Source organism: Leptopilina boulardi, unplaced genomic scaffold (genome assembly GCF_019393585.1).
Source record: "Leptopilina boulardi isolate dan_hultmark-lab unplaced genomic scaffold, ZJU_Lbou_2.1 LbouV2_371, whole genome shotgun sequence".
In the NCBI taxonomy this organism is placed as follows: Eukaryota; Metazoa; Arthropoda; class Insecta; order Hymenoptera; family Figitidae; genus Leptopilina; species Leptopilina boulardi.
Window position 1 is genome coordinate 4,135,466 of NW_026137942.1, and position 14,191 is coordinate 4,149,656.

The window sequence follows — 14,191 nt, forward strand, 5'->3', positions numbered from 1 at the left end:
ATTTTTAAGAATCACTACAATGCACTTATGACGAACAAGCCAACGATTGTCAGATTGAATAGGAATTTTTTGAAATGTTTCTCCAAATTGTTCAACGATTTCGCGATAAATTGCTATTCTTTTTGGGCTCACGTTTAAATAAGCTGGAATAGTTAAAATTAAATGATCTACCATAGAAATTTTTGAAGACGCGCGTTGAGCAACAAGATTAAGGGAATGATCCACGCACGGAAGACATTTGGAATAAGGATTTTTTTAGTTTTAATCTACTTTGAAAAGAATTAAATGGACCAATCATAACCGCAGCATTATCAGTTGCTAACTTGCATTATTTTTTAAAGGAATTTGCTTTCCACTTAAAGCATTTTGAAAAGTTTCAAACAACGCTAGAGAAGAACAATCCGTCGCACCTACATTAATTTGTTGCAGCAATTCTATTCTGATTTCCAATGTCCTTGGATCCACATACAGAACTAAAATTGTTAACCACTTTTCCTGACTTATATCACTAGCTTCATCTACATTAACTGAAAATGGTTGATTTTGTAAAACGTCTGTAATACGTTTTTCTTTCACATTACAAAAAACATTATTCGCGATTGAACTCATTTTTGTATTCCCTAATTTAACAGCTTTAAAAAAGATGGGATCTAAATTTTGAAACTTCATTTTCTATCGAATCTATATTATTTGGATCATCAATTGCTGTAACTTCCTGACAATCCGCGGAATTTTGGGTTAGAAAAGCTTCTCTTTTCAAATAAATTTAAACCATAAAACTTAGATTTTTCGGAAAGACTAAAATTATTTTTATCAACCAAAGTAGATAAATGTCGCTGAATATGAAATTTATCAGAAGTATAAATTTTATCACAAACTCTACATTGAAATTTTTTGTCATCATTTTGTGGTGCCGTAATTTTCCCCAAATCTCAAATGTCATAATATTCATTTGACATAAAACCAGTTGACATAACCAATATTTGTCATAATTTTTTTGGTCATAATTTTACTTTAGCATAAATTTTAATTGACATACTAATTATTCAGCATAATTCGCATTTGACAGAATGTTTATTTAGTATAAGTTATATTCGGTATAACTTTCAATTGTCAAAATTTTTATTTGGCATAATATACATTTGTCATAATCTTTATTTGACATAATTTTCATTGATCATAATTTTAATTTGGCATAATTATCATTCATCATAAAATGTATTTGATATAATGTTCATTCGTCATAACTACTTTTTGACATAATATTTATTGGTAATAATTCTTAACTGGTATAACGCTAATTTAACATAATGACTATTGGACATAATGCTTATTTTTCATAATTCTTAATAATCATAACTGTCATTTGTAATAATCACTGTTTGATATAATGTTTATTATTAATAATCAGCAATTGACATAACGCTTATTTAGTATAATGTGTATTTGACATAATGTTCATTTGTCATAATTTGCATTTCACAAAATGCTCATTTGTCATAATTCTTATTAGTCATAACTTTCATTTGTCATAATTTTTATTTGGCATAATTATCATTTAGTATAAAATATATTTGATATAATGTTTATTCGTCACATCGATTGTTTAATATAATTTTCATTTATAATAATTCTTAATTGGCATAAATTCAATTTAACATAATTGTTATTTGATATAATGTTAATTTGTCATAATTTTTATTTGTCATAATTATCATGCAGTATAAAATGTACTTGATATAATGTTCATTTGTCATAACTATTTTATGACATAATGTTTATTTGTAATAATTTTTAATTGGTATAACACTAAATTAGTATAATGTGTATTTGACATACTGTTCATTTGTCATAATTTTCATTTGACATAATTCCCATTTGTCATAACTTTATGTGTCAACGATTTTTTGCTGTATCTTCCCATCCTTGGTTTTTTAATTAGTAGTTTGTATATGTTGGTAAAGTAGATTAGGTGGCGCTGTCTAATATTTCTGAAATTAATTCTATCTTGCTTTTAAATATGAAAATTACAATTTTAATATTGTACAATTTTTTAATGTCATCATTATTAATACGAATTGTCATATTATTTTTAAAAAAATGTAATTGAATTGTACAATATTAAAATTGTAACTTGGAAAAAAAAGTAATTTTTCGTATTTGAAAGCAAGATAGAATTAATTTCAGAAATATTAGACAGCGCCACCTAATTTACTTTACCAACATATACAAACTGCTAATTAAAAAACCAAGGATGGGAAGATACAGCAAAAAATCGTTGACACATAAAGTTATGACAAATGGGAATTATGTCAAATGAAAATTATGACAAATGAACAGTATGTCAAATACACATTATACTAATTTAGTGTTATACCAATTAAAAATTATTACAAATAAACATTATGTCATAAAATAGTTATGACAAATGAACATTATATCAAGTACATTTTATACTGCATGATAATTATGACAAATAAAAATTATGAACAATGAACATTATGTCAAATTAAAATTATGTCTAATGAACATTATGTCAAACTTAAATTATGCGAAATAAACATTATGTCAAGTGCTTATTATAAAAAGTTAACATTATGTCAATCAGTAATTATGACAAATAACAGTTATGACTAATAAGAATTATGACAAATGAGCATTATGAGAATTGTAAATTATGACAAATTAACATTATATCAAATAACAATTATGTTAAATTGAATTTATGCCAATTAAGAATTATTATAAATGAAAATTATATTAAACAATCGATGTGACGAATAAACATTATATCAAATATATTTTATACTAAATGATAATTATGCCAAATAAAAATTATGACAAATGAAAGTTATGACTAATAAGAATTGAGTAGCTGCCTGCAATAACTCGCCGAGCGCTTGGCCGATCGCTCTAACGCCAGTCAAACGTTCAAAAACGTGAAAAAAATGAAAAATCAAAATTTTGATTTTTGAAAAGTGCAATCTTGTAGGACATAAGATGGCGCATCTTTTTTTCCTTTGAGTTTTTTTTGTAGATCAAAAAATAGAGTTAATATATGCAAAACACTTAAAAATTTTATTTCACAAATTTCATTCAATTTTTAAACATAAATTATAGTATCTTTGACAAATTTCAATGAATCTTATTGAAAATTAATATACATACGTATTTAGGTCCATAGAAGACGACAACATAATCAAAAATATTAAAATCATCAATTGTTTATTTATAATTAATTGTAAATGAAGACTTGTCAATAATAATGTTTACTTACCTTTGTTGACATAAAGTGTGTGGGGAACTTCAGAGTTGAAGAAACTTCCAGTGAGACATTTGTTTATCGTAATGTAAGGAAGTTTTTTGTAAAATTGAAAAACAATTTATCAACAACTTTAGAAAATATTGAACGTTTAAGAAAACATGCGCGACGCGCTAGCGAGTCTCCGCGCGGAGAATTGCACACAAGAGTTGTAGAGGACCGAAAATACAGAAACAAATATTGTCACTACATTCTTAGAAATGTTTTTCAAATAAAATATGTGTTAATTTTATGAAAATGCAAATTAAATTTGAACAACTGTTTTTTTAGTATTTACTAAATAATCAATAGTTTTAAAATATTTTGGTGCTTGTATGTACTGTTTGTGCAGTTTGCAAATAAGTTTTTTAATAATTAATATTAAGGTATATCTTTATTTTCTGTTTCTTCATTTTTTTAAGCAATTAGTGTATTGTTACATATCAACAGTGATAGTATGTTGGCTCCATTTTCAAAACATAATATATCACAACATAACATAACGTCCTTCTTAACTCTTGTGTGCAATTCTTCGCGCGGAGACACGCTAGCGCGTCGCGCATATTTTCTTAAACGTTCTATATTTTCTAAAGTTGTTCATAAATTGTTTTTCAATTTTACAAAAAACTTCCTTACATTATGATAAACAAATGTCTCACTGGAAGTTTCTTCAACTCTGAAGTTCCCCACACACTTTATGTCGACAAAGGTAAGTAAACATTATTATTGACAAGTCTTCATTTACAATTAATTATAAATAAACAATTGATGATTTTAAAATTTTTGATTATGTTGTCGTCTTCTATGGACCTAAATACGTATGTATATTAATTTTCAATAAGATTCATTGAAATTTGTCAAAGATACTATGATTTATGTTTAAAAATTGAATGAAATTTGTGAAATAAAATTTTTAAGTGTTTTGCATATATTAACTCTATTTTTTGATCTACAAAAAAAACTCAAAGGAAAAAAAGATGCGCCATCTTATGTCCTACAAGATTGCACTTTTCAAAAATCAAAATTTTGATTTTTCATTTTTTTCACGTTTTTGAACGTTTGACTGGCGTTAGAGCGATCGGCCAAGCGCTCGGCGAGTTATTGCAGGCAGCTACTCAATTATGACAAATGAGCATTTTGTGAAATGCAAATTATGACAAATGAACATTATGTCAAATACACATTATACTAAATAAGCGTTATGTCAATTGCTGATTATTAATAATAAACATTATATCAAACAGTGATTATTACAAATGACAGTTATGATTATTAAGAATTATGAAAAATAAGCATTATGTCCAATAGTCATTATGTTAAATTAGCGTTATACCACTTAAGAATTATTACCAATAAATATTATGTCAAAAAGTAGTTATGACGAATGAACATTATATCAAATACATTTTATGATGAATGATAATTATGCCAAATTAAAATTATGATCAATGAAAATTATGTCAAATAAAGATTATGACAAATGTATATTATGCCAAATAAAAATTTTGACAATTGAAAGTTATACCGAATATAACTTATACTAAATAAACATTCTGTCAAATGCGAATTATGCTGAATAATTAGTATGTCAATTAAAATTTATGCTAAAGTAAAATTATGACCAAAAAAATTGTGACAAATATTGGTTATGTCAACTGGTTTTATGTCAAATGAATATTATGACATTTGAGATTTGGGGAAAATTACGGCACCACATCATTTTCTACTCTAATCACCCATTCTCTCCACGCAGAAAATTCGTCAAATCAAGATTTTTGAATCACGTATGTTTTCTTTCAACTTTTTTTGCGCCTCTCCTTCGTTTTGAGCATTATATCTGTTTTCGGGATCCATATTTCAATAAAAATTTGGGAAAATTAAGAAAGAAGTAATAAAAAAACTTACCCAGCGAATACAAAATGAAAATTCTACCAGGAAGCTAAGAAAAAATAAATCCTTACCGCCGGAACTAAACGACACAATTTCTTAAAATTTTACACAATTTCACACTAAAAATAAGGGCAGTAAATATTTTACTAAAACAACAACTAAATACTGTAGGAAATTTTACACGAAAAAAGTGGATATTTTCGATATCTAAACTGAATAAGCTGCGAGTTTCGATTGCTGTGCGCCGGCGTTTTTGGCTATCTTTGAGTACCTCTAACACTGAAACAAAGGGGAACATGAATATCTCATAAAAATCATTAGCTAGAATTTTCATTTGTATGAATTTCATTTGACAGAATTTTTTTTAGACGAATTTTCATTTTTCGAATTAGCATTTGAGTTATCTTCTTTGTAAACGAAATTTTATTTAACATAATTTTCAGGTAGCGAATTTTCATTTAACAACATTTTTATTTTAACAAATTTTTTGTCCTCCAACTTTGTATTTTAAAGCATTATAATTTAAACTAATTTTAATTTATTAAAATTCTCATTCAACAGAATTTTAGTTATTCAAATTGTTTAATGTCAGAATTTTTAATTTATAGAATTTCCATTTGTTCGAATTTTTATTTACACGAATTGTTATTTGGTAGAATTCCTAAAACATCGAATTATCATTTGATACAAATTAGAAATGTCCGAACAAACAAACGTCAGAAAGATTTCGGTGCAGTTTTTAAAATAGACCAATCAAAATTTTCTTAATAATTTTTTATTGGTCTATTTTAAAAACTGCGCCGAAATCTTTCTGACGTTTGTTTGTTCGGACATTTCTAATTTGTATCAAATGATAATTCGATGTTTTAGGAATTCTATCAAATAACAATTCGTGTAAATAAAAATTCGAACAAATGGAGATTCGATAAATTAAAATAAAATATAATTATATAAATAGAAAATTATGAATTTACATCGAAGATAAGCGAATAAATAAAAAAACGCGAAACTATTAATCTCCATCCATTTATTGATACGTATATATTGATATGAAAAATAACAATGAGATGATCATCCGAAATATAATAGTAAAGTAATATATGCAATTTAATGATTCACTCTGATCAGAGTTTCGTTAAAGCTATCTTTTATATTAAATACTCCATATACAAATACAAGGAGTACACGTTCAAACATATATATATATATATATAGAGATAAAATTATAATGAAAAAATACACAACACACATCAGAAAAATATAAAAAAAAACAATTAAATGAAATCATATGATATACAAAAATTTGATTCGCAAAACTCAACTTATTATCTCTTCAGCCACAACGCGACACACACTCTCATACGCCTTCGATATTCAATAACCGGAAACTTTATATATTTTAACCAACTAATTTGGTAGAACGAAATATATAGATATGTATATAATGATGTACAAAAACAAAAACCAACAAGTGGATACTTATCCAAGAATGATCAACATAACGAAGTGATCGTTGATTCAAAAGGTGAAATCAGAGGAGAATTCAATCCTGATTCAAACCGTAGTTTCCGATATCATAGATTAATAATCCCGAGCCATGCCATCAGGTCTCAATTGGCGCACGATTTAAAACGGCCACACTTTTAAATAAAAAAAAGGAAAAAATACAAAAAATATACTTAAATATTTCAAAAAAAAGAAAAAGAAATTCAACGACAATTAATAGAAAATCTACCTTTCCGTGTCCTCGGCCGGCACGTGAGAGTGTAGCCCTGGTCTGCGTCGTCGACGAGGCGAGAAATGCGAATGAATTATTAATCGCAGAAACACCCGAAATCACGACACAATCCAGCACACTCTCCCGCCAACCCCCTTATCACCTTTAATTTTGAGGAACACGGAAATGCTCACGTGTAGACCTGGTAGCATCGCCAAGGGACAACAATCCTCGAAAATCATATCACAAAAGCATCGCTTCACTGGTTACCAACAATTTTGAGGTTATTAGTGAATAATATAATTTTTAGGTCTTGTAGTCTAAAGTTCAAACTTTATTTTAAGTTCAAATAAAAGGTTCTATGATCCTTTTTTCTTTGCTAGAGGTACGCGCTCAAACTTTTACAAAATTAATTTTTGCGATTCAAAAATGATAACAAATGACTTTGAGATTATGGTGCAACATAGGTCATTATTGGGGATAATAGTTGAAACATTAAGTCTCAATTTAAGCCCAAGTGGAAGGTTCTACGACCTTTTATTTCAGTGCTAGAGGTACTCAAAGTTATCCAAAAATCGATTTTTGAACATTTAAAACCCGTTTTTCTCAAAAACTAGAACTGATAGGAACTTTTCGTTTACGGATTTGTGTTCAGCATGAAAAACAGGTCTGACATTTGCCGCACCAAAATCAGTGTTGGCCTGTGTTATTTATCGATTATTAATTAATTAATAATCATTTATTAGTTATTTATTACTAAATATCTATAAATACATTAATAAAATTATATTCGTATTATGAAGAGTTCTAAAGTTCGCGCGTGAAATTAACCGGCTGTCGGTAAAAAAAAGGCATTCTCGCTCAGTTAAACAAGGCGAATATGAGAAAAATAAAAAATAGGCACATTTATAGGAGTGAACGCATGGTTTATACTTGTGTGTGTGGCCGTATGGAGGGAGGCGCTTAAACGGCATCACTGGGTTTCAGTCGCACATAGTATAAATTAGTTGAGAATTATTTTCTAAACGAAATAAGGCATGATTTATTTAAATCGGATCATTTTTAAAAAAAATTTAAAGAAGCGATAAGGACAAAATGTTGATTAAATGCAAAATATATATAAATTAATCATTTTTGTACGTTTTAAACTTTTTTCTTAAAACTAAGTATTTGTTCTTAACATTTTTAAATGTAATTAAATATTTTTTTCTGGTGGTCTGGATTCCCGGGTATAAACGACGCATAAATAAACTCTAAAATTAATTTGTCAAAATTTTCAATTGTCACACTGAAAGAAAATTTATTTGATTTAAATACTCGATTACATATTATCAAATAAATATTTACTCGATCCAAATAATTCTTATTTGAATTAAATTACCTAGAATTTACTTGGTATCTAGGGATTTTCGGGGTCGCTGATTACAAATTTGAAGTCAAAGTTTGAAAATTCAAAATGGTGGATCCTATATGGCGGAAATGTTTTCAAAACTTGATTTTTTTGCTTGTGTTATGTCCGACAACGCAACATAATTAGTAAATTTTAATTTACTTTCAAGTCTAGACTCATTTTCCACAACTCAGGAATCTTTCAAATTGGTTTGTTTTAAAAAGGGGTAAATTTAAAAGGATTGAAAAAATAATAATGCACTAAATGCACTGAAATCTTTTCGGAAGGTATATAAAAAACGTTATGAGCAAATTTTTAAAGGAATAAAGAAACTAAAATGCGCAAATTAATCACACTACGTCCTTCGGTACTAGAAGTTTGACAAGTTAATTAAAGAAAAGAAAGAACATTGATAAATAAAAAATTACTTACTTTTTACAATTTCATTTATGATGATTGTGGGAAAAACTCGTTTAATAATGAACCTTAGACCCGTGGTACATAATAATGATATTTTGAACTGGAACTTTAAAGGTAAAACTGACTAATCACTAATCATACTGACTTTTTCATTAGGGTATTTAGTTTTTATGTTACTATCCCTTCTTAATTTTTTAAGACGGGTACAAGTTTGGGGATGAATATTTTTAGAGTGGGAAATTAGAAAAGATGAATGATTGGATTTATGAAAAACAAAAATAGAAAATCTTATCGAAAAAAATATGTCATTGGGTCTTTTAGGACCGGCCTTTGCAAGGGATGACTAGGGTGGGCGTATCTTAAGATTAGTGTCTTAAAAAGGAAAGGATCTAAAGTTCAAACAATTTTTAAAAGATGGAGCCAAGATTCACTTTTTAAACAAATTTTCAAAATTAAATAAATTCTTCAACTTATTTAGAAAATACTTATTTTTATAATTATTTAATTATATAATATTAAAAAATACACACACATACATATTCATACGTACACATAGACATATATGTATTTTTGTTTGATTATATATTGTCAAAACAAAAAATCCAGTTTTAAATTATCTTTCCGTTTTCCGCATACCAATAAAATCACTTGTAGCTTAAGAGCAAGATTTTTTTTCAAATCATAGTTGCTGGTATAGCTCGGTTGGTTATGTATTGCGTTTGCGTTCGTCCAACCCGTGTTCGATCCCCGGTCCCCCAAATTTATTTTCAAAATTAATTTCGTTATTTAAAGTCTCTAAAAAATTACTTAATCAAGTATGAGTCCCTAAATTTTAGAAATTATTTTGTTTTCATATTCGAAAACTGAAATTTCTTAAATTAATTTATTTAATCTGGGCGACAGGTACTCTTGGATCTGTTGTGAGAAAAAGAAAAGAGAGAAAAAAACCCGAGCGGTCAATATGTGGAAGATGCACTCATAGACTTTTGTATCGATTTTATGGTTATATTTTTTACATTTTATTGCTTACAAATGTTTTCGGTTTCTATGAATTTTGTGAATTTCACATTACAACCTGCAAGTGTTTACACCACTTTAGGTTTAGTATTTCATTATTGGTTCTGAAAGGAAGAAATAAACAATTTATACTAAAGAAAAGAAACATAGTTTTGGTGAAACAGATGTTTTTCCTTGTAGAATCGATAAAAAATTTACAAATAAAAATTAAGTGGAAAAAGAAAATAACTATCATAATTATCAAGTTTCATAAAATTCTAAAAAAATATTCTATCATATTTGATCAGTTGTTATGAAATTTCAAAATTTATCTTCTTTCTAATCAGTGACCCGAAAAACTTCTACGAAACCATTTTCAAATAAAATAAATCAAGTTTTAAATAAATTACTGACATTTTGAATTTTCTAATCTGACTTCAGATCTGACCCTAGATAACAAGTTACGTGAAAATTAAAATAAAATGTATTTCGTCTGCCATATTGGATCCGCGATATTTTGGATTTTGAAAATTTTACTTCATATTTGTATTCAGAGATCCGAAAAACCCCCGAGGAACAAGTTTTAAGTAAATTAAACAAATTTTTTAAAAATTTGTATGATACATAAAATCTCACGGTGCGCCAGAAGGAGGTTTAAATAAAATGAATTGGCACTTAAAAATTCTTTTTGATTATGGTTCTAAGATGAATAAAAAACTTTTCTCAATAGGTTTTAAAATCAGCTTACGTGCCCAATTTAAAACAAATTGAGTTTTAAATATTTAAAAATAGTGTTTTATGAGGAACCAGAATTTATTTAATGTATACTTATATGCGTATAGATAATAGTTGTTTTAGATTTGGGTTCATATAAATTTATTAACAATGAAGTTATTTTCTTGTTTCGTTTTTATATTTATACATTAAGAGTGTCGAACGGTATCTGAAATTCTTTGGCAAGAAGAGAGCTTTAATTATCGCTCTGAACGTGAAATAGTATTGATTTTAAAATACTTTTTTCTCGAAACACGAACACTTTTAACAAAATCCTCATCTTATAAATTTCCTAAATCCAAAAGACTGTACGAATCCATAGAAAAACATGGTTGCAAAACAAAAAGTAGAAAAGTAATCTAATAACTGCTGCGACTTTGTGCGCCCTGCATGCTGCTGCCATCTGACGGCGGCAGGAGGTAATGTACCTGTCATTATATTACTTTTCGTTTTGCAATCGTGTTTTTGTATGGATTCGTATAATCTTTAGGATTTAGAAAATTTATATAAGATAAGGATCTCTAGCTGCTTTTCTAAAAAGTGTCCGTCTTTCGAGAAGAAAGTATTTTAAAATCAATGTTTATCATTTTCACGTTTAGTGCCGTTTTTATAGAGCGATAATTAAAGGTCTCTCCTTGCCAAAAAATTTCAGAGACCCTTCGACTCTTTTGAATAAATTTTGTCACTCTTAAAATCGTTCTTTTAACATTATAATTTAATTTTTTAAAATTGGACAAATACTACCGCAATATAATTATTTATATGTAAAATTGAAAATAAGTAATTATTTTATCATTTATTACAGTATTTATTAAATTAAATAAATTCTGATTCCCCATAAAACACTGTTTTTATATAAAAACTCAATTTTATTTAAATCGGGCACGTAAACTGATTTTAAAAACTATTGAGAAATGTTTGTTATTCATCTAAGAATCATAATCAAAAAGAATTTTTAAGTGCCAATTCATTTTTATTTAAACCACCTTCTGGCGCACCGTGATCTGCTACGTTTTTTGAGATTAAGAAAAAAGATCCTGATGTGATTGAGTTACTCGATGGGGTACTCAGATCAACCACACGTTTACTTTTTTTGTGGGACTGTGATATAATTTTAAGATATTAAAATTCTACGTAATGAAATTCTCTCAATTTCAAATTCTGACAAATTAATTTTACAGCTTATTAACTTGTCTCGACTTTTTTTCCTTAATGTTTTTCAGGGTGACCGCAATTCAGGGAAAAACTGGAAATCAGGGAAAAGTCAGGGAATTTTTAAAAATTCTTTAAAAGTCAGGGAATTTTGATTAAAAGAAACCACAAATTAAAAATTTTTGATACATAAAATGTCAATTCAGTTTTTTTTATTTAGACGTTTTTGTAATATAGCTCATTATAATGGTGCCATCAGATTTTTTATTTTTCAAAGTATTTACTTTTTTCATAATAAAAGTTTTAAATATAATTAAATTTTGTTATTAAACAATTTTTGATTATCTTATCGTTTCCTTTATGAATAAAATTGTTACTTAAAAAGCATTATAAAAATTTCAATCAGCAATGCAGAATATTAAATAATTCAAAAGTTTTTTAGTCAGGGAAAAGTGAGGGAATTTTGAAAATAAAATTTTGCGGCCACCCTGTTTTTCTTATTAATCATCGTTAAATTAAAAAAAAATCACCAAAAAAACGTTTATTTCTTATTGTATATTATTGAGTTTAATAAATTTTTAATTGTTTCAGAAATTTAAGTAATGCAGATGAAAGTATTACTCCCTCAATTTCACTTATTCCAATAAAGCAAGAGCCTAACAGTAATGGCTTAGATGAACCTAGTGCTACATGCAGCAGTCTACCACTACAGTCATTAATAAAGGTTTCACCACTAAAATCATTGTTAAGAGATGATCTTCGAAGGAAAATGTCAAGTACTTGTAATAATATTAATAATAATAATAATAGTAATAATAATAACAACAATGGCTCAACTTCTAATATGCATTCACGGGGTGAACCTTTATCCACGACAAAACAGGAAACTCGTGCAAATGGAATGCAATGTACACACTGCAAAATAACTTTTCCTGATCAAACTTTATATTTTTTACATAAAGGTTGTCATAGTGAAAGTAATCCATGGAAATGTAATATTTGTGGTGAACAGTGTTGCAACTTATATCAGTTTAATTCACATTTACTTAGTAAAAGTCATCAGTAAAGAAAATGAAAAAAAAAACAATAGATTCTATAAGACTAGTAGGGTATTCATTTTAATTTATTAAGAAAAAAAATAACGGTATTTTAGAGTGGCCTTACTCTTTTAAAACACAAACATTAATTAACATAATTCGTACATAAATTATTTCATAAAGCTAATTATAAAATTATTAGACAAAAAAAAAAATAATTAATAATCTCTTTTTGCAAGACATTTTCGCTTTTAGAGGTGAACAGAAAATTCTATTATTTTTTATTTTTTTTTTAATACTTCTATCACTACTAAAATATATTTAAGAACATTTATGTCCTAAAATGTTGATATAATTTAATATATATTTTTTAAAAATATATTTTTATTCAATGCAAATAAAAAAAGAAATTATAAATGATGTAAATACTATATGACTAATGTAAATTAAAATTTGCATTAAATGTAAAGTTCTAAATTTTCCACTTTATTTAAAGTAATATAACTGACGGTGTTAGTTTTAATTTCCAGAGTTTATGTAGAAAAAAAAACTTATTGTTATTTTAAGTTTAAAAAGTATTATTTAATTCTTTATTTGGCTAATAATACAATCTTTTATATTTAGTGGAAAATTTCATTATATGGGGCCTTAACACTGAAAGCAGGATGACCATAGAAAACTTTAGGATATTAAGATTTTTGAATAAAATAACTTAATTTTTTTTTATTCAACATAATTTAATTCTAAGAAATAATTTGCTTTCATTTTTATTATTAACAAGGCGTAATTAAAATAATATTCTAAAATAATAATTTGGAAAATTATCATTTTATAAAAGAAAATATCACAAAGAGAAGAAGATTAGAATATAAAAAGAAAAAATAATTATGTTATTTTGTGAAAGCTATTCTACAATTTGTCATAAAATTTTTGAGTTTACGTATTATAACTTTTTTCGATATTTGAAATAATTTTTTTTTTTTGCATTAGGAAAATTTTAATTTCTAAATAAATTGAAAAATTTTCTTTGACTTTTCAAACAAAATGTTTGTGTCACAAATTTTTAATTGCATAATTTTTTTATTTTTTTTATTATAAACTTTTTGTCGAGATTAAAATAATATATTTTGTTGATTAAAAAAAATTAACATGCCTTTAAAGGTTTTAATTTTTCTTTTTTTCATGTCTTTCACAAAATGACGCATTAATTTAGTTTGATTTTAAATTATTTATTTTCCCTAGGAGACTTACAACCAGTGAAAATTAGAAAAAAAATTTTATGTTACATGAAAGTAGAGTCAAAATTTTTATCTATGAATATATTTCATTAAAACAAAAGGAGCATTCCATTGAACTGTCAACTGTTAAATTTCAGATTTAATAATTGCACATTTTGTTGTTTTAGAATTCATTTAATAGTTAACAAACAGATAATTTAAAATTTCAATTATTTTGCAAGGCAATGTTAATTAAATTTAAAAATTTTTTTCCAGTAATTTTTAGCACATGATCTT

General features: G+C 26.6%; 1 protein-coding gene across 1 annotated transcript in view; it reads left to right on the forward strand.

Annotated features, from left to right (window-relative positions):
* Nucleotides 1–14,191, forward strand: part of LOC127287594 (zinc finger protein ztf-16) — a 39,951-nt gene extending 25,760 nt beyond the window's left edge. The window contains exon 6 of the mRNA XM_051314601.1: nt 12,232–14,191. Within this exon, the coding sequence (XP_051170558.1) occupies nt 12,232–12,706 (475 nt within the window). The 3' untranslated portion in view covers nt 12,707–14,191. The remainder of the gene's footprint in view (nt 1–12,231) is intronic.